This window comes from Anser brachyrhynchus (assembly GCF_964034855.1).
Source record: "Anser brachyrhynchus genome assembly, chromosome: 6".
NCBI lineage: Eukaryota > Metazoa > Chordata > Aves > Anseriformes > Anatidae > Anser > Anser brachyrhynchus.
In genome coordinates, this window is record NC_137700.1 from 14354201 (window position 1) to 14379749 (window position 25549).

The 25549-nt window shown below is 40.5% G+C and overlaps 2 protein-coding genes across 7 annotated transcripts in view; one reads left to right on the plus strand and one right to left on the minus strand.

Moving 5' to 3' along the window:
* LOC308197446 (uncharacterized protein) overlaps positions 1-11587 on the minus strand; it is a 19736-nt gene extending 8149 nt beyond the window's left edge. For all 3 annotated transcript variants that reach the window (XM_080597897.1, XM_080597899.1, XM_080597898.1), the window contains exon 1: positions 7087-11587. In XM_080597897.1, coding sequence (XP_080454023.1) covers positions 7087-7130 — 44 coding nt within the window. In that variant the 5' untranslated portion in view covers positions 7131-11587. The remainder of the gene's footprint in view (positions 1-7086) is intronic.
* Positions 1-24688, plus strand: part of MMRN2 (multimerin 2) — a 26443-nt gene extending 1755 nt beyond the window's left edge. Inside the window, exons 2-7 of one of the 4 annotated variants that reach the window (XM_080597892.1) lie at positions 11600-11722; positions 12776-12882; positions 14180-14227; positions 15524-15697; positions 16800-18707; positions 20925-24688. In XM_080597892.1, the coding sequence (XP_080454018.1) occupies positions 11600-11722; positions 12776-12882; positions 14180-14227; positions 15524-15697; positions 16800-18707; positions 20925-21313 (2749 nt within the window). In that variant the 3' untranslated portion in view covers positions 21314-24688. Of the gene's footprint in view, positions 1-11599; positions 11723-12775; positions 12883-14161; positions 14228-15523; positions 15698-16799; positions 18708-20924 lie in introns of all 4 variants that reach the window. The other 3 variants (XM_080597891.1, XM_080597894.1, XM_080597893.1) reach the window with 3 other exon arrangements.
* Positions 24689-25549: the final 861 nt, after the last annotated feature.

Here is a 25549-nt window from a genome sequence, read left to right on the forward strand (position 1 = left end):
GCTGATTGAGGCAACTTTTGCCCATCACCAGAACATACCAGATGCAGACTTGGGCCTTGGGAAAGAGAAAGGTGGGAAAAAGAATGGCAGGATGTTAGCAAAATAAAAATAGTGAGGGATAAATATAAAAGGAGTAACAAATAAGCATGAAAACGACTACAGATTCAAGCATCCTTTCTCCTGAAAAAAAAAAAAAATAAACTGCTATATTTTAACAACAGTGAAATGCTTCTCATGGTCATGGTCATCTTTAGCAGAAGTATAGCCAGCCTGAGTAGAAAAAGCATGTACTTCACTAGAAAGATTTCCAAATGCTGTGATTTTTGAGTTTTACAGAGCATGTAAGTAGGTCTCTGAATGTTTAAAATAGATGAAAACCAAGCAGGACAGTGTATGAATCTTTTATAGCACTGATGGAAGGCTACTGCAGAGCCTTGTTTGGGAGAGCTGAAAGAGCAGCACAGCGCGTGCTGTTCACAGCTCACTGCTTCGGGATGCTCTGATATTTTTCTTTAAATGCTCCTGAGGCAAGGAAAAAAGGGAGCTGGAAAGAGACTACAAAACCTTGTTCATGTCATGCTTCCCTTTTGTGACAATGAAAGTATGCAATCTTGTTTCTAAATCATATCTACATGTAAAACTAAGGCCTCCGTCCTGCATGGTGAGTGTTTCCCTTCATACTAAATCCTCCCACAAATCTGTAGCTCAAACATTAAGTCATTATCAAAATCCGCAAGTGTTGACTTGCAGTTTTCTGATGGGTAGTGTTCAATAACAACACATACTGTTAATTCACTAACTCCTGACTAATGCTCTGTCAGAGCAAGGAAAGCAAAGCAGAACCAGTGCCCTGGCCTTCCATGCATGCTGTGCTGCAAGGTGACAGTCATTTGATTAGTGGTTGAAGTGTTGAGAGCATTCTAAATACTACAAAAACTCAAAGGTCTAAAAAAGGTGCATGCATAGGTCAGCAAGACACTGTAATATAATATCCTAATAGGGGTTTCTTCCTTTGCTATGTAACTTTGTTGAGCAGCAACTTGTGTAATGCTGCTCAGCACAAGCTATTACTCATTCTAATTTCCTCCCAAGAAGAGAAATACTTCCTCCTTTTATGGAGATAGTTGCATAATGAGTCAAATCACAACGTTCCCTCAATTATAAAGTAACGTTGATGACTACAGGCAATCAAAATCTAATCTGGCAGTAACTTGAAGGTATTTGTTCTTTTGCTGAAGAAATCACGTTTATAGTGCACAAGTAAAGAAATGCAAGACTTTGAGAGGAACTGTGGCCAAAACTGAGAGGAAAGAGTGCCGGTAATAAGGGATGGCACTGCTCTACTTGTACCTGCGCTCCAAATTCTTCAAGTCACTGCAAATGGCTGAAACAATGTACCTTCAGGCTCCTGAAACCCTCAAGTCCATATCAGGTATTCATGGCCGGAGTGGCCTGCTATGCATACACAAGAAGTTATCATGAGTTTGGTATTTCCTCCCTGCAAATGTGACACGTGTTCTGGAAAAACCATTGAGAAGTCAGAGAGAACTAGGAAAAACGCACCATAAGTTAATGAGGAACTAAGAGACACAGGGAGATAAACACACCATAGAACAGTCTGGGGTGGGGGAAACAAACGGACAGTCTATGGTAACTTTGCCTGTGACATCTAGTCTTTCTCACAACAATGATATTTTTTGCCCAAACTCTTGCTATTTCCCCAGTGTTTTAGAAATTGTGGTTTCTACAAAATATCCTTAAATCTTTTAAAAATAAATTTTAGAGTATTATTTTTCTTATTGTGGCTATTTGAATAATTGGAGATCATAATGACTAATGTGTCCACAGTAATTAGAGAGAATCCCCTGTTTTCTGTTTCAGCATGTAAGGTGAAATGACTCATTAGATCTCATTCAAATGCTTGGATGTTACTTCACTAATGAATTCTTCTCAGAATAACAATAATAAGGGCTTTAAAATAAGAAAATCGGTTAGAAGTCACTGGCTTCAGGTGACTTTTTTAATGAGAAATGTGTGAAGAATAATCTTTTTGTTTCGACTGTTCTTCAGAGGAAGAACTAGGTAAGAGTTTAGTATCTTAGCTGTTGCTTGTATCTGAGTACACCAGAGAAGCTTTGCATGTTCAAAGTGGGCAAGTATTTGTACGTGTTATTTACAAAATCAAAACCAGACAGTTTTCCGCAGGAAACCATCTTTTTCTTTTTTTCTCTCATTTTTCCCAGCAGCTGTGTCTCATATGAGCTGATCAGTTTGACATTACTTACTTCCTTATGGCTGAGATAAATGGATCCGTGTGTACACATACTTCCATCAGAATTAAAAAGGGAAGTGAAAGCACAAGTATATGGATAGATATGGAGCACATTAGCATCTGTTTTAGCTACGGAAGATGAAGAGTAAGAACAATAAAAACAAGTTCTGGATTTCATAAATACTCAATGCATAATACCCATAATACGCGCACACTCCTCATTTCCCACGTGAAACAGATGCTTAATGCTGAACTTCATAGGAATGCTCTGTCGTTTCCAGTGGCTTTCCTATGTGTGGGTATGAACAGCTAAACTGAGCCTTAAAAAGATGCTTGGGACATGTGGATGTTTTAAAAGTGATCCAGAAAATATGAAATAAGAGCTTTCAAGTTTGCCTTGGTTCATCACCTACTGTAATACTTACCACTAGGTGTAACCAATTAACTATGTCTGATCAAGTCATATTGAAAGGCATAATACATCAAGGAGATAATACATCACAGTTGTTATCCTGAAAATTGCTATGTAAACAACACCTGATAGCTTGTGAAAGCTCATCATAACCTGACAAGCCACATGGGAGATTTTTGTCTCTTCAGAGCCACTTCCATCAGATAGCTGATGACAGGTAGCCAAAGCTTGAGCTGATGAACGTGATGAACCAGCCTTTGAAACAAATTCCCTGGCCCAGGGAAGAACACACCATTTTATCTGGACCCTTGCCATCAACCCACCCCTATTTGTCTAAGATCCATGGAAGGACCTATACTGTAATTACATTCAGAAGGGTTTGTTTCCCCTTCCTACAAACAGGTTGTTTCTTGAACCAAACAGCGCAGCACAGCGCCATTACCAAAGCAATGTAGCGGAAGGCTCTTATATTTTCTCAGCATTGAGAAGAATTACAGCTGGCTGGCTTTAATCCAATCCATGTGCCCGCAGCCCCAAGAACAGTCAGGTTGACAACTCAGATTTCATGCACTTAGTGTTCATATTTCATTTAAAAAACATAAATGAAGCATCTAAAAGGTGCGATTTCGTCACATGCTAGCTTGGACAGCACAGCCTAAAGTCCTCTGTGTCCTCAGGTGGCCTGATCTGTCTGTCAAGTAACACTGTAAATGAGACCACTTAAGTGTTCCAGGTTAAAAATAAACTTATGAAAAAGCAGACGCTTTTTTTAACCTTCCCCCTCAGTAACCATGCTGACAGAGTTGGTCCCAGATGGATGGCTTACGCAGTATGGGAGAAATGGACTGTGGTGATGAGATGCGAATGAGCAGAGGAACTAAAGCTGGATTCCCTGTCTATAACCGAGTCTCAAAGAACTTCTCTCTCTTTCCTAAAGTGGAGTCACTGTGAAGTAGCCCCTGTCCTGGATTTACTGTATCTCCAAGTTGGGCAGGTCGTTTAGTTTTCCTTTCCCTTTATTTCACAAACACATGCTCAGTCTCCCATCTGTTGCAATTTTTCTTACAATTAAAATATTTACAAAAAAACCCATCACGAATTATAAATAGAAAAGGCAGAAATCTGCAGAATAAGTAAATCCGTGACTGCATTAACATATGTCAAGGTTTGTATATGCAATTCTGTCAAGTCACCCCTTGATTAGAGTGCGGCTTCCTGATGTCAGCCAGGAGCATTGTTCTCACTGAAACACACGCCTCTTCCTTCAGCTCTGCACTGAGACAGCCACAAAGCAGGCGTCTTCTCGTGATTAGCCAGGGTGTCAAAATATGGAACAACTATCCTCTGAGGTGCAAAGAAGCAGAGAAAACCAAAATCTCTCTTATTCTAGGGAAAGTCAGAACAATGCTCAATCTTAATAGCTTGTTTTCTTTGTCTGCTTTACAGGAAAACATCCATTGATTTAATTAAGACCAGTTTCATACTGACTCATCTATTTTTTCCAAATTAGACAGGGACTTTCTTAGGAAGCTTATGGGATACTGAAATTTCCCACCAAAGTGGAACAGAACATAAGCTTAAAATAAAACAGGTCTTGGATGAAATGCAGCTAAATGTGATCCTCAGCCCCTGACATCCTGCACACTAGCTGAATGGCAATTGAGTGCTCAACAATAGCTTGTGCAGTGCCAACTTCATTAACAGAAGCAATGGATTTCCTATCAAAATTAGGCACTTGGCTCCTTTCAGGACTTTTGGAAATTCTCTGATAAAGCTTCTGCCTCAGACCGTCACTGCTGGCCAAGAACACCACTTGCTATTTGACTCCGACTATCTTGAGCTGCATGTGGAGCAGCTCCCCACTAATGTACACCTGATGCGAATGACCAGTTCCTGAAGAAACACAGCTTCACTGCACGTGACACAGTAGTTACCAAACCCTCTGTGTCCAAAGGATTGTCTTATTTCCTTTGTTACACAGCTCATTAGCGCAAGCTCGAGCAATTCCTTCTTTCAGCAGACAGCAAGGGGTCTCTTGTTAGTGTAGTGACAGACTCCCCATCAACACTGCCAGCAGGTGGATCCCGTGCCGTCCTACTTCTGAGGTCAATACTCCTGAAACAAGTCGCCAGTGGCCAGCCCTCAACAAACTGAGGCTTTTGCCAAGGCCAGCCAAAAGACGACCAGGACAAACCTTGGTGCGCACTGTCCTCACCCCGAGTGCCCGCAGTTTGGAAAGCTTGCCTTCCTTCATGTTTTGACTCCCTGGCACCAGCACAGCCGTGCTGGGAGGTGGCCACTGGCTGTGACACTAGCTCAAGGCAAGGTCTGACAAAGAAGTGAGAGTGCTATATTAGCAGTGAACTTTCATCTGCAGAAATAAAAAGATGAAATCCAAGTGTAGACTGCCCTCAGAGCGGGCCACAGAACTTGTATTCTGTGAAGAGAAAAAAGCCTCCTGCATTCATTTCTCTGAAGTAGCTTGTACAGCAGTTGGGCTTGCCTCAAAAGCAGTTGCAGCCAAGTCTGCTTTCTCTTGAACACCTGCTTACAGCGAGGCTCCAAGCTGAGGACAGGATTTACTCAGAAAGCCTTAATTGCACCAAGTTTTTAGGACATTCTGCAGGCCAAGTGACAACTAACAGCATACTAACAGGCACTACTGCTGGAATAGAAGTGTCATTTAACCAGCTTACTCAGGGCACTGGAAGACTTGCAGCACCGCAGGAAAATTCAAACACTTGACACTACCACTGCCACTCTTTCAGCCTAGCTTTAGGTAAATTGCTAATAAGTCAGTCTACCTTAATTAACCCTAAAGGAAAACCGGGGTAGTCCACAGGATGAGGTACAGGAAGATCCCAGATTCCTGCCCAAGAGGGAGCTCTACCCACTAGCAAGGAAAGACAGAGAAGCAGGAGATGCAGTAGCTTCTGCTGCCTGACTGTAATACACGCTGCTGGCTGCTCAGAGCAGGAGAATTCACCGATGTGCTGACAAGCAAGCAGTAATCACATGCCAGCTGCTAATTAAAAGCAGGGCCACACCTTGTTCCCTCTGAGAGCCAGCACCTTTTTCAAGTACTTAATCCCTTTGGCATTCCACAATGAATAAAAAGATACGTCTTCCTCAAAACTGAGGCACACGGTCCTGGCTTACACTAAATTAAATGCAATAGTCGCTCTCTGTTTTATTGAATGCTTTTTCTTGTTGGTGAGAATTTTGCACTGCAAGGAAAACAGCACACAGGTTGTTCTACAGCTAAAGCCTCAATCTTTTTTTCCACTTCAATTGATAAAAGTCAGGAGTTCACGCAGCTTAATGGAAAATCACTAGAAATTTGAACAGAGCGGTCCTCTGTCGTCATCTAGTAGCACATTTTAGCAGCAATAATTGCATATCTTCTCACTGTACAGCAAATGAAAGTGTCACAGGCCTGAAAAGTATTGCACTCTGTCAGAGACAGACACAAATAGCTGGGAAGGAGTTTTCAAAGTAATTATAGAAACTGGCTTCCTTGAGATAGAAACATAAGGAAACTGATGTGAAGGACAACTCAATTGTACGAGTACAGACAAAGGAATAATAAAACTTATGGAAAAACAATGTCCTGAAGTCCTGAAGCTTTTGAGGCAAAAATTCCACTGACCTAGCAAGTGTCTAAAATGACACATTACAGTGCCAATCAGGAGAACAAGAAAAATAAAATGTGTAAGTATGTAGCTGAGCTAGGAGGGCATTATTCACATCCACCATCATGCTGCTATTGGCAGTGTAGTGCTGTATGAAAAAAGAGCCAACCTTATATTAATTTTAGCATGATGTTACTGATAGCAGACCAGCCACCTTGCTTTATCTCCTACATTTTGAAGAGTTGTTCTATTTGCTATAACAGCAGGATGTCTAACCAAATCCTAAAAGCAGAAACAGAATTGCCTGCATTTTGCTATGTTTCAGTAAAAGCAGGGATAGTATCCAATATAAGAAAAAAAAATCATTCTAAAATCAATTTTCAGTTTTAAGACCTCAAAGGTTAAAATAAAAGGAGCTTAAGCTAACCTAAATCTGCTGAATCTTATTTAAATATAGGCTGTCTTGTAGCCAAATTTATTTAACCTCACAGAAAACAATACACTTCACTCAATATAAGGCAGAAATAGACACACGCATGTTAAGACTTTTCAATACTGAGATTAGAAGAAAGACTTAAAAAAAACACCTAGTCTAGTAAAGAAAACTATTCAGATGCTTTTTTCCGGGTTTAACAAGAAGATCAATTTACTTAGACTGTAAAACAGGAAAAGCAACTGAACAAATGAAGTATATGTAGCCCCGGTCTGCTAGGGTTCACTTAGGTGTTGCTCCAACATGCAGTTTTGTTATAAACTTTACCAATCCCCACCCTGGAAAGAAAGCTCTTCTTCTCTCTTCACCCAGCAGCTTCATTCTAATCCCCTCTCCTTGGTAGCACAGACTTAAATCAAAAGGAAACCCTTTTAAAGGGAACAAAAGCAGAGCGTGTTAAGTTGGTTATATATTCAGCGAGTGAAGCTACACAATTACAAAGAGGAAAAAATGCAGAAGCAGAACACAAAGCTTCTGTGTCCCAGAAACAAGCTGAATAAAGGAAGTCCTATGTGTGAAAGGGCAGTTCTTTGAGACTTCATAGCCCACTGGTGTCAGCAGCAGAATTCCCGCTCGCCTCACTGAACTTTAAATCAAGCCTTTTCAAGTCTTTAAATTATTCCACTTAACAATAAAGAATGACACATTTCCCTCAAGTTTAATAGAGTCAAGAAGTATTTTTAGTAATAGATAGCAAAGTTCCCTTAAAGGAAGCATTTGACAAGATGCGCAAAAAATACTGCAATAGAAATTTCACCTTTTGGCACACATATCTATACTGCAGCTCATTACAGATGGGAAAAAATATGCTTTATGTACTTACTTGATGGAAGAATAAATGTTTGTAGACTTCAAACTCAAAACCACCAGAAGTTTTTGTGATTAAAACCCAAACATGATATTATACAGCTACTCAGCTCCACGAGTAAGCTTTTAAGAAAAGGAGAACTAGTGAGAAGATATAAAAGAAAAACAAATACAGAAACATGACCATCATTAAAAACAGTTTTTACTGAAAGTCTATCAAACTCTCTGTTGTTCATACTACTTGTCCTGCATAATGCGTAAGTGTCCAAAGCAAGCATCAGGTTGGGATCAACTATTGATTCAACTTCTGATAGCACACAATGCCTTTCTGTTGGTGGGAATCTACAAGTAAACACGCAAGATGCCTGCAGCACATCAGCGGACTCCGAAGAGAATCCTAATATTTTCTATTAAATGTGTTTGTGCATTTATACGTGCAACATCGCAAAACACTCATTCTTGGTCACACACGTGCTCATGCATGTAAACATTTGGTTTAGATTTGTATGGCTTACATGACTCAAAGGACTTGTTTGGGAGCTGCGTATGGTGGGAAAAGCAAATCAGCACAAATGATGATTCATGGGGCGTGGATTGTTTTCATCAAGAAAAAGCAAAACATGAAAGCAAAGGAATCCTATCTGAAAAGGAGGTTTCCACGTTGAACACAGGTCCTGCCGGGATCTGGCAGGTATCCCACCAGGCAGGTCCGAGGTACTGCAACTGGCACCGGTGCCAGCTTGTTCTAACAGCATGGCCAGGTCAAGTTATTTCTCCAGAGAAAACAGAGCAGAGGGGATTTGAGCTGGAAAAGCCGCTCCCAGCAATGGCTTGCCAGGCACGTGACAGAAGACTGCATAAATACAAGCACAAATCACGTCTCTGTTTCTGGGTTATTAACTGTATGCTGCCACTGAAAAGCAATGCAGCCTTCTAAAACCTGGTGGACTTGCACACACCTTGGAGCCAAGTGACAGCCAGAGCACGTACATTGGCCTCCTGATGTTAACTGTGCTGCCTTGTCACACAAGCAGAGCATTGGATTATTCAAGAGTAATAATTTAATAAAAACTTGAGGATTTGACCTCTGGTTCAGTCCTACGGAGCAGAAGTACCTAGGGGTATGGCTCCCACTGAAAATAGACACAAAACTCATCCAGCCATTCACTTAAAACTACAGCTCACCAAAACAGCTATTTCGGCTTGAAATCAAAAGGAAAGCTGCAGCACACCGCTTCCATGCTCTGCTTTCGCACCTGCCTCTCAGAAAGGAACAGTTTTGTCTGCAGGGTGCTCACTGATGTCTCAGTCACATTGCCCCTCAAGAAGCCAGGGAGCAGAGGAGGCCTGGGAGAGAATGTGCCCACCTCACCCAGGCCGTCTGCTTTCCCTCTCCATGCTTCCAGCTTCCTCCCCTTCTCCGGGCCGCCCTGCTGCTCCCTCGGCTGCTGTGACCACAGCTTCTGCTTTCGTGCTCGACGTGGTTCTCCATTGTTTCTGCAACTCAGTTGGAGAGGCAAACTTTTTCCATATATGCTGATTATCGGAGATTTGGTTCCTGTGTTCCCATTTAAAAATATACTGCCTAAAGTTCAGTTGTTGTTTATCAGGCACAGCTCTCCCCCACACAATGCCCTGCTCCGTTTTAACACAAACCCATGGAGTACAAAAACCTCCAAATCTTTCCAAATATCCCAAGGGATATGACCAGTATTATAAAAGGCCTGAATCTGCTTTTATTTTGAGAATCTACAGATGATTTCTTATGGGAAAATAGTTTAATAACATGCACAATGGCATATAATATGATTTGTAATTTCCCTTCAGGCTTCATCTAAGCAGATACACTGCACGTATTGACACCGGCAAGCTGTAAGTTCACAGCAATGGCTATAACTATAGGGGATGCTTGAAGGCAGGGAAAGGTAGAACAGCAGACCGCTAGAGATGGCAGACAGAGGAAAAAATTCATAATGTGAAAATAGCACCTGCTTACTCACCAGATTTAGTCCTGTGCATTCAAACTTTCCAGCAACAAATTTCTGACTACGAGATTGCCAGCGGCAGCATCAGGAAAAACGAGGTTACAAAAACCAACCAAACAAAAAAGACAACCATAACGAACAAATCTTGCCATCACTAATACACCTGTCACTTGGGCATCCAACAGCAGAGCAGCTCAGTTTTTGAGATTTAAGTGGTCTTCAACCAGGACAGCTAATTTCATGGCCATTATAAGGGTGTTTCTTCTGCAGGTGCCTTACCATAAGGAGTTATGAAGACCTCAGACAACTTCTGCAGCCAACCTCATGCCAGACTTTCCTTCTGGGATATAAACAGTGGAGCTGGGTGTCTCAATTCAGACTCCGGCAGCCCCAAGGGACTGCAGGTCCTGCTGCAGAGGGGGAGCTGGGCTCGAGGGGCTGCGCTCCTGCAGGCCACCCTGCGTCCAGGCCACACAGGCTGTGCGACGCCGCAGTCACGCAGCCTCAGGCAGAGGCTGAGCTGGCAGATCTGGTGCCCCGCAGTAAGCCGGTCAGCTTTCTGTGGTAACAGGCTGCCCAGCCCCACAGCAGCCTGTTTCCACCTGCCTCTATTGAGAGGCTCTGGAAAGTTAAGCTGAATTATCTTTAGCAGTGATGGCGGTATATATTTTTTATTTATTTCTCCCCACTGCTCAAGCTCACCTCTTCCCAAAGGAAGAGGATTAGCACAATTTAACATGAATATGCTGCTGAATGTTATGCTACAACTTCCTAACGGCCCTGCACATACAGCTCCAGAGATCCCCATGCTCCCCTGCAGCGGGCAGTATGCGAAGCCACACCACTAGAAACCCGTGAGGGACACCAGGCCCACGCCTGTCCCCAAAGTGGGTAGTGTGTAACATGCAGCTGCTGGTTCAGTGACTCTCTCTCAAGATTTTATAACCAGAGATAAACAGTGAGGCAGCAGGGACACGTGGTCTCTGTACAGCTTCTTGGTCCCAACAAAGCTGCCCCAGCCCCCTTCTACGTATTGCTACCCATGGAGCGCACCAGGGTGCCTTGGTGTTTAACTGGTGAACTTCTGTAAACACGTCATCTGAAATAAGGCATTCAATACATGTACAGACTTCCAACAGTAACTGCAATTACGAATTAATCAGATGCTATTCATCGTATTTTTTTCCATTTCCCGCTACAGTTATTACTCCTCACTTCCTGTCATTTCTGAAATTGGTTTTTAACCATCAAATTTCAACCAACAATACACTTCATCTTGACTTCTAACTCTTGAAAATAAAGATGCTCATCTACACTCTTAAACTGATAGATGTCTATATAGTTCTGACTGGGAAAACTGCCTGAGGTCATTACCAGACTAGTGAAATTCAGTCGTCCTTGATAAAAGCATAAAAGCCAAGAAAACAACCCTAATTTCACCAATATTATTTTTCTGCAGGGCATGGGAAGAGGTTATTTCAAAGTTAGCCTAATTAATAAAATCTGATCAGTTACTAGACCGTCTTAAAGCAGCAATGCTTCGGAAGACACCGATTATTAATGGAATTTCTGTAGGATTAAGTTTCCAGAAGCAGTCAGCTCGGACACGATGAGTCAGACGTGAAGCATCTGAACTGGCAACACGCCGACCCAGGCAATTTGACATTTAAAGCGACATTAACCTGCAGGTTATCGTGGGTTGGAAGTGCCTCCTGCTAAATGAAAGGCCTGGAAATGGAACTAATGCATCAAAGTTCAGACAATCAACCCTTCTGAAACAAACTCTGATAAGCATCCCGAATGAAAACAAAGGAACTGAGAGCTGAGGGAGAAGCTAGCAAGCATTTTCCACTTCCATCATGATGAGGAAAATCTCTCCAGATGGAGAAAAAAAAAAAGAAAAAAAAAGGTGGTCCCTCTGCATTTCACACCGTTACAAATAGACTTTAAAAGACCTTTTTCAAATTCTTTTCCTGACTTTTTTTCTCCCCCCACCAGGAACTGGTGTTCCTTCACGCAGTCCCGCCTAGTAACATACGTAGAAGCCTGCATGAAAGAGAAGTACATCGTCAACTCCCAGCAGCCCTGTCCAAACGGAGCTCCAGACTGCCAGAAGATCATGTAAGTATCCCATACAAAGCCACTGGAGGCAACAGAATCTTCTGTGAAGTATCTAAATGATATTTTCAAAAGCATTTAATGGCACGTTTTAAAAAGAACTAAAGCACCAACCACACACACACACACCTAACTTCAAAAACAAAAGAAAAAATAAAAACTTCTGCCTGTGGCCGTCAGTGAGACTGTTCACAGTTAGAGACATGCAATTGCCCAAGCGCTCGCTCTTCTTTCAGGACTGGCTGCCCAAAGGGCACTGGCGGTAGCCAGCAATGTCCCTGAAGGCACCATACCTGATGCATTTTTATAGTTGTAAGACATTGATTCGAAACTCACTTTTTAAATGAAACAATATTTAATACCCATTTAATAAATATTTTCACATTTATGTCGTTCATTGATATGTGAAATAAAAGTGCTGTTGCTATTTGTTAATGCAATTCATTTTTCTCTGAAACAAAAATAGTTTTACGATCACTTCTAGTGGCAGTTTTAACAAATTTATGTCTTTCTTGGTGGCAGTGCCGTTCTGTAATGCTTGCTGAAAATCAGAACTTTCTCTACAACTCATCAGCACAAGGCAAATGTTAAAGGTCAGTCCGAGTTCAATTGCAAAGGACTAAAACAATAAATATTCAAGTTGTGTTTCCGATAGTTACAGAAATTTGCCACTGTGACATCTCTCTTTAAGACTCCTGTCATACTAGTGCCAACATTTTGGAAAAAGTCTCTGCTGGACAACAGCAGGGGTGTGAAGTAGACCACTGCAGCCCTGCTAACTGAATACTATTTATATTCTGCCAGCATGTATGAATCTCCGTACACCTCCTGTTGGAAGCAGCAGTCCTGAAAAGCAATCTTATGCGGGGAAAAAAACGCTGTCAATTACTGCTTAAATGTTTTACTGAGCAATAACAATAGAATTTATGACAAACTTCTTAACCACTTTCTGTATTAGTCATCTAGGACACACTTGGCACCAGACTACAGTTAGTCAGTGAATTTCCATCAGCTGACAGTAGCTTGGACTCTAACGCCTGGACCCTTATTCCTTAGGTACAGGACAGCCCTGAAGCCCATCTATCAAGTCAAACAGAAGGTTTTGAAATCTTTGCAGTGGAAGTGCTGCCCTGGATTTATTGGCAAGGACTGTGAACAACGCGGTAAGGAAAGCCAGACAGCAAGCATGAAAATTCAGACTAAATGATATTCACTGTGGCAAGAAATAGCAGTTTGCCTATTTGTTTTTCCTATTCGAGAACTGATGCCTTATATTCTTTGGTCTGCTATGCTTCAAGGCATCAGTGATTTGGGGCAAGCAGTAGGTGTAATTAGCTGCAAATAAGGCTAATAGCATCAGCTACTTTTCTCTAATCTTCACAGATTGAGAGAGGTATTCATTTAGCCAGGGCAGGAGGGGTGCTGCCTGATGTACAGCTCCACCTAGGAACATCTAATTCCAGGTAGAAACTGATGTAATCAGGCAGCAACACAAGCTTCTGACAGGTCCGAAAATTAGTTTACAGGAAGAAGTCATTTGGTAGGGAAATGGCCTTGTATCCAGTTTCAGACAAGCCCTGAACTACCACAGCTCCTAGCACTACGTAATGACACCTGCAGCTGCTAAGTAAAAGAGAAGGGAGGACGGTGTGGTTTTAAGACTGGACTCCTTCATGAAACTGGCAAGATTTAGCAGATAGTACTTCATTTGAAAGCAGAAGAATAAAAATTGAAAAGAGGTAATTCCCCGTAGTAATTAAGGCAATCAACACAAAAAAGTCAAACATAAAGGTGAAAATCTTTGTCCAGTTCACCTACCCAAACAGACTCTGCTGATAAAACTGGAGTTTGTTTACATCTCTGTGGGTTTAGCTTTTCTCTGCAGACAGCTTTTCTTAGATTAGATAGACAGATTTATCTCTAAGGTGATGCATTTACCTGGCTTTCATTTGTCATGTTAGAAGGATGTTACCAAATGCAGTGTACCTTGTTCAGCCCCTCCTCTGTTACGCTCACTGACCAAAACCAGCTGCTTCCTTATCTCCTCATTTGTACAGCATCACCTGCTGAAACTGGTGCCACACTACCAGAACATTCAGGTAACTGGAGTAGCACAGTGGAATCTGCAGAGCGTTTGGTAGGGCTCTCCAGAAAACAAGCATCTATTTGTATCTGACTCATTTCCTATCAGTAACACAGCATGAATTTAAAAAACACCCCCCTACCACATAGCATTAGCATTTATACAGTGCTGCATGTCAGTGCAGTACCACAAGCGGGGTTCTCCTAACATGATGTTGCTTGCCCTAGGAAACCTGCAGTGCAGAAGCCTGTCTCCACATCTGTCACATTACACATGAAATTGCCCTGTCTTGCCTTGCTGAACTGTAGTGGTTTCTGTATCTGAAATGTTTTCACAGATGTATCACATGTCAATTGCAGATCCCAATTTCATTCCAGTGCCAGGAAATGAAACTGAAGGATGGGAAGAGGAGTTCTCAAACCACAGTATGTTCTTGAACTTAATTTACTTGCCATTCTCTTACCTCTCAGTCACTGCCCCAAAAGACACATTTTTAGCTGCTATTTTAACATGATAAGCTATAAATGCTATCTATAGTGAAAGCATTATTTGGGAACGCTTTTACACGATGACATTTCATTTATTGGCACTAATGAGGGCTTTTGCTATAACATTGCATGAATGCTCTTGACAAAACAGCCAAAAGTTTAAAAATTGTATGCTGGCTGGTCATCATCGACACCTAGTGAGTGCTGGTGTGTTAAACCTTAACACTACCTACTGGTAGTGTTAAACCTTTCACTGGTATGGATGTTTAACTCCTTGTTCTGCTCAGTGGATTCACAGGAAGGCACACCATGCTCAGAAGGTTTACCAGAAAAAAATATCTATTCAAAATGCCATTTCAGAGCAGCTACCCAGTAGCTTTGAGAATATTGTTATGAGATACCACAGAACCATACCTCAGGCACTCTACCCTGCCAGTCTAATATCCAAGAAAGACCTTTTCTTACCCTCTGGGAAAAGGTGGCGCCTGTAGTGCTATTAAATAACTTCTAGCAACTGGGTTTAGGGTAGCATTACAGCCCTGAAAGAGAGTCTTCTTCACATTATGCTCTCAGCACTGAGTGAATAAGCAAGCAGTTGCTCTAGAGGACTCAAGCTTATAAAACATTAGATTGAAAAGTCAAAGGTAACCCTGGAGGGCAAGAGGCCCCGAGGATGGCGCAGTTAGGGTATACCAGTTTCTGCAGACACTTTGAATTCTACAGCTCAAATTAGCAGCTATTTATTTAGAGTAACATCAGTTAAAGGGACACTCAGCGAGAGTCAACTGTGACACTTAAACCCTATGCTCCTGAATGCTTCTTGAAACACCTTTATTCTTCTTTCATCCTGTCCTTTTATTCTGGTTTGTTCAACTTTGCAATCCTTTCATTCAATTGGATTGAAAGTAGTCATTATTACAGAATATTTTTATGGCATGAGGAGGTTTTACATGAATATTTTACTGCCATGATGGCAAACATGGCTGAAGGTCTTCTGTTAATATTTAAATACATATTAAGTTTCCATCACTGTTGGGGAAAAAAGAAAGAAAGAAAGAAAGAAAACCTTTACAAAGAAACTGAGTTAAGCTGCTATAAATCAACAAACCCCTAAATGTCAGTGCAAGATTTCCAGAGCAGGAAGTACAGTGGTGTTCTCAGAGCTTGCAGGTCTTGTAGGAATACATGCTGCACTCCATTGCATGACACTTTCTTTTTGAATCTTGTGATTAGTGTCAACATCAGTGGATTCAAGAGAACTGTTGGAAGTCATTCAAAATCAGGAGGCATTACTGGATGATCTTCAAAGTGATATTCATCAAGCAGTCAGCAACTTAGGTGATTTACAGAGAATATTTGAAAACAACGGTACAAGCATGGTGTTAGAAGTGAACCAGAGCAATGCAGGTGAGAGGTCTGACGAATTACCAGCCTGCCAGCAGGCCCTATAAAACCATGCAGATCAGAAGGAAAACCTGGAAACAAGAATACACTGACATCCCTTGGTCTGCAGGTAGCTTCCAAAGAGAGAGAAAATGGGTGAAATTCCAGTGCAAATTAACAAACCAAATCCAAGCAAAACTTGAAATGGGAGATGAGATGAAAGGCAGATCGCTTTGTACTTACCTGAAATTTCAGAATCTGCCTTAACCACATAATAAAGAGGTTGCTTTTACTAATTTGTTAGCTTAATATTCTGCTTCTCTGGCTTCTTCTTTTCTATGGGGACGCAGTGTTAGGTTTGGTTTTTGTTCTTTTTTCATGCTCATGCTAGATACTATGATGTGCTGAATCTCAGACTGGTGTATATAATAAAAATAATTTGCCCCTTTATCTAAAACATTATTCCTGCTGTATATTGCAGTGAAAAAAAAACCAAACAGCAACATTTGACCTACTAATGTGAGCCACTGGCTTACAGAAACATTTTCTAATATACAGGCTATTGTCTTCACTGAACTTCAAGTCACTCAGTTTGAACATTAAAGTTAAAAATCAAGCCTTAGTATAATGTACACCTAGTACAGATACCTCACAGAATTTTCAAGTTATTGAGTCCTGGCCTGGAATATTCAGACGCTAAGATGCTGCGTAACTTTGTGAAGCAGAAGGTACATTGTAGAAAGCATCAGAAAAAGAACAGCATGAGAAAGTCAAATAAGCACACCAAGTAAGAATTATTGTGAAAAGGGGAAGTTATGGCCACTAACAAAACTGTTCTCTAAGGGTTTAAAAATGCAGTATTTTTCTGACTTAAACGGGGCAGACAACACATATCTAAATTACTGTCTGCAGACTTAAAGATACAGCATGCTTTGCACTAACTTGGATTTAAAATTAGATTATTTTTGCAATTGTAAAAACTATTGCATGTGCTCAGATTCTGGGGAGTAAGATGTCAGTTACTGTGGAAAAACAGATACTCAAGTTATCCTGGCCAGATTAAGATGCTTTCTTAAAGCAGAATTTACATTTAATTAATTACTTTTTAATCTTTCCGTGTTAACAGATTTACAGGAAAGGCTTCTGCAGCAAGTTTTGTTTCCCCATGTGGAGAATTTTCTTAGGAAACATTTTAACCCAATGTGGGCAAGCTTCAACAGAAGCTTACAGAACCTCTCCAACATAGTGGGAAACCTGTCCCACGATGTGGAAGTCAACAAGAAAAGCATAGAAAGATTTCAAGAGAGCACTGTACCTAAGAGGGAATTCCAGGAGCTAGGAACTAAGTTTGAATCTAAAGTCCAGGAAAATGTGGTGAAAGCTGATCACATGAAAAGGGATATAGAAAATCAATTGCAAATGCAGCAGGCTAGTATTCACTATAACCTCACCATGATCAAGGCAGATACTGACACAAAGCTCAAGAAGTATCACAAGATACAGCAATCGCATTTCTTAGCTTTGAACAACAGCTTAACAAACATGAAACACGAGCAAAACAAACTTGAAAATAAATTTGAGACTTTGAAAAAAAATTTATCAGAACTTTCCTCACATCATGGTCCCAAAGATGAAACCACCCAGTTAGCTATCAGACAAATAAATGACATGCTGTCAGGGCATGGAAAACAGCTTAAAGAACTTTATATGGAGTCAGATGTGGCCTTTCAGAATATAGCAGTTTTAGAGAGATGGTTTAAGGAGTTAAAAAAAAATATCTCAAAGTATAGGCCTGAAGATCTAACAATAACTTTAATGGAGAAATCACTTCTAATTGAAGAAAACAAAGCAGCAGTGGAAAGGCAGATAACAGAGCTGAACTATACTCTCTCAAATCTTCGGGAAAACTATTCAGATCTGTTGAGGTACATGGAGGAATGCAATTGCCAGAAGATATCTTCTGACAGTGATATACTCGAGGAAGATTTCAAGAATATCACTTACTCCCTTGAAGGCGCGCAATCAAACTTAAAGGATATGAAGCAGTTAGAATCTGTTTTCAAAGATCTCTTGAGGAATGAAATTGAAAAGCTCTCCTCAGCTTTTCCATCTATCCATCAGTCCCTTAACATCCGTCAAGAAGAAAACAGACAGCTTCAGTCACAAGTTACATCTTTGTCGGAAGACATAGGCCTCTTGAAGAAGAAAGACGAAGAAATTCATAGACACATCAAGTATCTCAACAGTTCTTTTGGTTCTCTTTTAGAAGATGCCATGCGGCACAAAGTAGCACTGGAGGCTTTACTGGGAGAAGAGTTTATGGAATTGTTGTTTGAAGAAGATCCTACTACCCTAGTAACATCAGTGGTTCAGCTGCAAGAATCTCTCAGAGAGATCTCAGATAAACTCCAAGAACAAAATATGACCTTAGAATCTCTCGTGAAGAGATTTCATCTCTTGGAGAGAGGTCAACAGAGTACTCATGATGCTCGTGTATCTTCAAAGCATTCCAGACAGGAAACTCAAACACCCTCTGCACTGGATGATGTTAGTCAGCGCAGCAACGTAGAGCATATGGAACCTAATTATGAGGCTTCCCAAGATGACTCCTCGGATAGCTCAGCATATAATGACTTCATGACTCTGAAGAATGACATCAAACATCTGAGCCTGGCAATCAAGAGGCATGAAGCCAGAAATTACATGAATATCTGCTGCAATCATACAATAACAAATGTGGTGGAGCCACTGAACGTTTCTGTGGAAGTTCTCTCAGGAGATTTAGCAACCATCAAAGAGAAGCTGGAGGAACATCTGCTGATTTTCAAAAAGCTATTTGGAAGCAATGAAGAATTAGTTGCCACCAATATAAGCCTGGATGTTGCAAAGATTCAGTCAATGCTGACCAGAAAAGTGAGAAGGGAACAGAAAGGCCAAGACAAGCAAAGAGACAAAAAGAAGCCTGAGAAACACAGAGAAAATACACAGATAGTAAGTGGAAGAAATACAGTGCAGACAGAACTTCTGGAAAAAGGTAGGTTGTTTTGTTTTACTTGCTCATGTGCAGATCTAGCTTCTCTCTGGACCCTGCTACAGGTCCTCCTCCTCCCCCTCAAAGCACATGAATTGTGACCTGCCAGATATCTTGGTGGATGTTGAAGGAGATGTTTTGACGCAATTTACATCCTGCCCCTCCATCTCAACACTTTTAGTGAAAACCAAGTTGATGCTCTGGTGCACTTTGTTCAAAGTCGATAAAATGACACCCATTACAGCTGCTAGAGAATTGGCCTTGAATTAATTGAACTTCAGATATTTAGAACACAAATTCCGTCTGTAGATGCTCATGTTAATGCAGTAAGTTTTCTCTTTCAAAGCTGATAGGGAGTGCTGGGCTTCCTGGTTTTGCTTCTTGTTCCTCTGTTACTTGAGCCTGGAAGGAATGTACTCAAAGCAACAGATCCTAGCTCATCTGGACAGATGCATTAAATTCACTATAATAACTTGTGCAAATAGAACAGGGAGGATTGACCAGAGAAACTCTCTCTCAGCGCTAAGCTTCAGAAACAAGTTTTTCAGCTTATACTGGACTGAGTGGCCAGTTCCCTTTCCCTATAAACACACAGCCACAAGCACCCAAAGTAACTGCCAGAGTTTTAGCACTGGCTTTTATGACTGTAAGCCCTTGCTATGGACATATAATACAGAGCAAAAATCACCTACTTCAGGCAATTCTGCTGGAAAACCCTAGTTAAGACTGAATAAGCAGAGAATGTATTTCAAACAACTTTTAGGACAGCAAAAAGAGTGCATTTTTTTTTCCCTCCTGGGTGGTCTCAGCCTCATGTCTTTCCAAGGATACTGATCTAACCACTGTATCTACCCATACAACACAACACAGACCTGAAGACGTAACAGTAACTTTAATGGAGACATCACTGAGGCCTGTTTTTGCTGTGACATCTGCCTAAGTCTCTACAACTAGTTGTTTCTTCAGCTACATCAATCTACATTTTTTTCCTCAGCTATTTCTGAACTTTTTTTTTTAACTGTAGTTAAGCCTCTATTGACTTTGTTTCTTTCCCAAGAATAAGATGTCTTATGTGCCAGCAAAACAGAAGTATTTTCTAAAACATGTTTATCTTTGTACTGAGAACCCTAATTTAATGATATTACTTGAACAGAAAAAAGGAACGTTCTTTTAATAGAAAAGTAAGAGCCTACTCATGTCACAGGATCTCAATGAAAGAGGCTTTTCTTTGGTTAAGGAATTTTCCTTTGTGCTTGATTGCTTCTCCAAAAAAGATAATTGCAAGAGGACTTTCCACAAATTTGAAAACATACGAGTGGAAAACAGACTGCAACCTACAAACTACTCCTGAAAATATGTGCAGACAGATTTCCCGACCAAATTCTCAGTCCTAGAAGTTCAATTGTATGTAGCACTTCTTTTCAATAAAAATAGTGTTGGGAACAAATAATTATTAAACTGTTTCCATTTATATAACCATGAGGCTGAAGCAATGGGAATGCTGCCACCTTTTGCAACCCTGTCGTTGCAGCTGAGGTGGGCAGGCTCCTGGAGGGCTGCAGTGCAGTATTTTCTCATAGGAAGGAATGCCCCCAGTCTCAGACCAAGCCTGGAAGCAACCTGTTATCTTTCAGTGTAGAGTAAACCACAGCATTTCATAGCCCTGTGTGCATATAATGCATGCGCTCCCTCCTCCACCCCAAGCAAGTTTTCTGCCAGTGCTAATATGCCTATTCTGGGCATTTTCAGTCCCACAGTATGCGTGATTTGAAAGCAGGCATCAGCAGAGGCTCAGGTAGTTAACTAAGTGCCTCACAGGTACATGTCTTTACCAGCTCTTTACTTCTGCTAACAGTCTCAGGCATGACTTACTGAATAGCTTTCGTGTCCAAAAGCTTCTCAAGTATTTTCAGATTATTTTTTTCCAATTATGTGAACTGGTCTAGTTTTACCTCTTCCTGACCTCTCACTTTTTATAATGTTAATCTTATAATAGCTGCAAGAACAAGTACCACTGCTACATTTAGAAAGAGTAAATGTATTTTGGATCACAGACAATGTTTCTGAAAGACTACATCTAGAATTATTGATAAAAAAGCTCTGTTTCATGGCTTGGGCTCCTGTACAGATAAAATAGTAAGTAATAGCTGGGGAGAGAATGCTCATTGCTAAAAATTCTGTTCTCTCATTGCTAAAATTCTGTTCTTCTCCCTTTTTCAGACTCATCAGTGGCATTCCATGTAGGATTCTCAGACCGAAAGGATAAAGAAAGAACTCTGAGATTTAATGAAACATACCTCAATTACGGACAGAGCTATTTCCCTGAACACGGCTACTTTAAAGCACCACACAAAGGTGTCTACTTCTTTGTCATCTCTGTGGAGTTTAGTTCAGGACCGGCACTAGGACAACTTTCTTTTAGCCGTGGACACAAAAGAACTCTCTCAAGTAGCCAAAGGAAAACACCAACTGGAAATACTATGACTACTTTTGCTATGGCAGAAATGGAGAAAGGGGAGAAAGTATGGTTTGAATTGCTGCAGGGCTCTGTGGTAAAACGGAGTCCACCTGGGACAACAATGGGTGGATTCCTACTATTTAAAACTTGAACAGTGACATTTTGTTTTACTGATATCTTTTCCATAGATGCAATGGATCAATTCACTATTGCTTCATCTGTGATGTATTCAATCCTACTGCATGTGTTTAAACATAGCACTACTCTAGATTTGTCTTCAAGCTTCTTTTCTGGAAGTGTTTGGCTTTGATTAGTTGCTTATAAGCAGCAATGGATTTCTTTTCAAGTGATAACCTAATGGGTTGGACTCCAAACATTATCAGGACACACATTCCCAAATCCTTCTACCATGAGAATTATACCTAATTAGGAAAAATGCTTTGTGGGACTTTCTTCATTTACATCACGACTCATTTCTCTTTCCCCCTTTCTCACGAGCACCTAGAGTACTGCAGTCAGCTCTGGGGCCTCGAACATATGAACGTGGATCCGTTGGAGTGACTCCAGAGGAGGGCACTGAGGAGGGTCAGAGAGCTGGAGCACCTCTCCTATGAAGACAAGCTGACAGAGATGGGGATGTTCAGTCTAGAGAACAGAAGAATCCAGAGAGAACTTATAGCACCCTTCCAGTACCTAAAGGGGGCCTACAGCAAAGCTGGGGAGGGATGTTTGTCAGGGAGTGAAGTGATAGGACAAGGGGTAATGGCTTCAAACTGAAAGAGGAAAGATTTAGATTAGACATTGGAAAAAAGATTCTTTATTCAGAGGATGGTGAGGCACTGGCACAGCCTGCCCAGAGAAGCTGTAGATTCCTATCCCTGTAACTGTTTAAGGCCAGGCTGGATGGGGCTTTGAGCAACGTGGTCTGGTGGGAGGTGTCCCTGCCCATAGCAGGGGGCTGGAATTAGATGAGCTTTAAGGTCCCTTCCAACCACAGGCATTCTATGATTCTGCAAAAACAGCACCCTCCTTATGGCAAATATCCTCACCGTCAAGGAAAAAAAAAAAAAAAAGAAAAATGATACTTTAACACTTTTTTTTTTTTAAATGTAGTTGCTCAAAACCAAGAAGCCAGGACAATTTTACCTTTCTGTTCTGTGTGGTCCATAGGCAGTCACACGGTGTTTTGCAAACTTCTGCAGATCACTCAAATTCAACATTTCTGTCCGTACATACCATGAACACTAGTAAAGATCTATCAAACCCAGTAAGGTGCACCCTGTAACACCTATTGGTAAGCAAGGATCTTAGAAACAGCCTGGTCTTTTTCCTTGTAGGTCTGTTCTGTATTTCAACTACATTGTAAAATTTAATAGCAATATAACATTGTCCAAATGTTTCTCTAATATATCCTAACATTAGGAAAATGTCAATGATATTCAAAAAAGTTGTTGAAACTGCTCCTTATTTCTACAGTTATTCCTGAAGAACACTGGGAATACAGCACAGACAGTCCAAAATTTAGTGAATAGTTTAAAACCAAGCAAGCAAGCAACAGCAAATAGACATGCTCACTGGTCTATTGCCACTGTTGAATATAAAATAAATTTATAATTAGAGTAAACCAAACAGTAGAATTTCTGAACTGCCGACATTCAAGTTTCCATAAGTCTCAAAATGAGTATGTCTGGTAATGTCCTAAATTTTTTTTTCTGTCAAAGGAAGTATCTCCAAAGGCTTTCATTTTAAAGACACTTTTATTATTCCTTGTTTACCATAATTTTTACCTTACAAAACAATATATTAAAAATATTAGATTTGCCAAAATGAAACATATTTAAAAATTCCCAATAGTTTTGATGAAAGAGATAAATTCCTATCGTGTATTTTAGGTCTTTTTAAGATAATATTTTCTAACAGTTACTAGAAAAATGCTGTTGAGTTTCTCTCCCCACCTATCTGCATTCTGAGCAACATTAACTACAGGATAATTAATAAAAAACACTGATACTGCACCTAAGACAACAGTTTGACAAGCGTCTTTTGAAATAAAATTACAAAGCAGGCTTAGCTACAACTTGCTAGACAGATTGTTACTCTCCTTCCAGAAAAAGGCAACAAACGAGTAAAAATGTACTGCTTCATTTTAAGAATCTGAAAATTGGTATGATTAAATCCCTTCCAGAGATTCAAAAACAAAGGGCCACAAATGAAGATATTCATCAACTCTGGAAAGAGAAAATGCCATTTCTGACCTGATTGGCAGCCCCACGTACTCCTAGCCAGTGCTCCCCTTCGTGTGAGACTAACTGGACAAGTCTCTCCATCTACCCGGCATGGAGCCGGGCCTGCACTGCTCTGCAGTAGGCAACACAGAGCGCCCACGAGCTCAGCGTCATCTTCTGCCCCTCACATCGCTCAAGTATCTGAGGGAAAGAAGAGAAGAAAAATGTGAAGAGGTGAAACGTCAAAAAGGAAGAAAATGATCGATCTATAAGCCTGGGTTCTTTTAGTAAAAAGCCATTGTACCGAGGTGACCCAGCCATTTTGACCAGCGGTCCTCCAACTATGGACTTTTTTGCTGGCAGCATCCTGCAGTATTAAGTGTGCTGCCCAGGTCAGGAGAGAATAAGGAACACCTCATTTTTGGTGAACTAACTCTGTGCACCTCATTTTTGGCACGCTAACTCTGCAGCTACCGGTCAAATGCCAAAATTAATCACATTGAGGGGATATATACATATATATGTATTTAAATACACGTGCTTGGTTTTAAAGCTTTGACAGAAAACTTCAACTGGAATGAAAACCACACAGCTGCTTGGAAAGGGACAAGGTAGGTAGTAGTTATGATATCAGGGAACAGAGAAAGGTCTATGTCATCTCTGATCCTAGCAGTTATCCAGGCGGGACTTTTAAAGGTTTGTTATCTTCGTGCTTACCAGAGTTTATTTTTGTTGAAGAATAAGCCAGACTAGTTCAGTGATCATCAACTCGTGTGAACACAACTTTAATATAAAGATGTTTTCATGTTTATATTCTTCAAATACATGCTTAAGTTAACCACCTGCATACACAAAGAAGAGATACTTGACTGGAAAACTCTTGTATTTACATTATGAATCAAAAATTTAAGGACTATAATGGTTTAAAACATTCTATCGACTGCGTAAACCAGGAAGTTTTTCTTTTTTTTTTTAATTTTTTATTTTTAATATCTATCATCACCACCACTATCATCAACCTGAGACTCATGTTTAAAAATATTTTCCAGCTTCTTGTAGTACTTCCCCCAGATCCTCTAACTGCCAGAAAACCTTGCTGTTAGTTCCAGATTCTGGATTTCCAAATGAAACCACTAAGCTTTATAAAAATATATTTTAAAAAGTGCCGTACATATTTCAATGTCTTTGTGAAACTTTTGTCAGTGAAACTTTTACTGCTTTATGAATGTCAGTATCTTATAGTGCTTTGCATTTTAAAATTAAAGTCTCTTCATGTTTTTTTTTCCCTTCTGCATTACTAAGATGATCTCCTTACTTCACTCACAATTCAAGTACCCACTGTGTATCAAAAATTTTACTTTGTATACACCCATCAATGCCTGTATTCTCTAGTCAGATTCACCTGAACCCACTTCACATATCCACATCATGCCAGCCTCTGAAATCCACATTGGTCGCCCCTCATGAGCCAGTTTCATAAGGTGACCCACCTATAATAACAGTCCTCTCATGAATCTGAGTCACGCCTGGTATTGAAAGACAACATTAACATCAGTGAGATGGACTGAAATGGTATTTTGGGGTGCTGTGACGATAAAGCTAGAGAAAGGATTAATGAAATTTACGGAATTGAACCCAATCCTTAATGTAAACAGTGATGCTTCTGCAATTTGAAGCTTGTCATTTTCAGTTATTTAAAAACTTTTTTTTCAGAAAGATTTTCATATCTTTAGGATATGGCACCACCCTGTGGCCGTTTCAAGGAGCTACATTAGGTTGCTTGGTCAACACAAAGACTGGTGCAGAAGTTTTAGTTACCCACAGTATCTTAATTATGTCCTCCAATAATCCGATTTTAAAACCCAATTTTCATCCCAACCACAATCAGTGCAATCTGCGAAGATACTCTACAAACTATACCCACAACGGTGAGAGAAAGTTTCCTCTTTCAAGATACTAACTGTAAAGAGGGCAAATCTTTGTACTCTGTAAATTTCTGCTATTATGTGTTGAGAGGAAGAAAGATATAAAAAATAAATACAATACTTTCTTGAACACTAATGCACAAAGATATCACTTGAAGTTATGGAAAAGTGTTATAATTTTTATAATATACTGGTACCTGTTTATGTTGTGTTCAGATATGAAGCATTTCCAGCTAC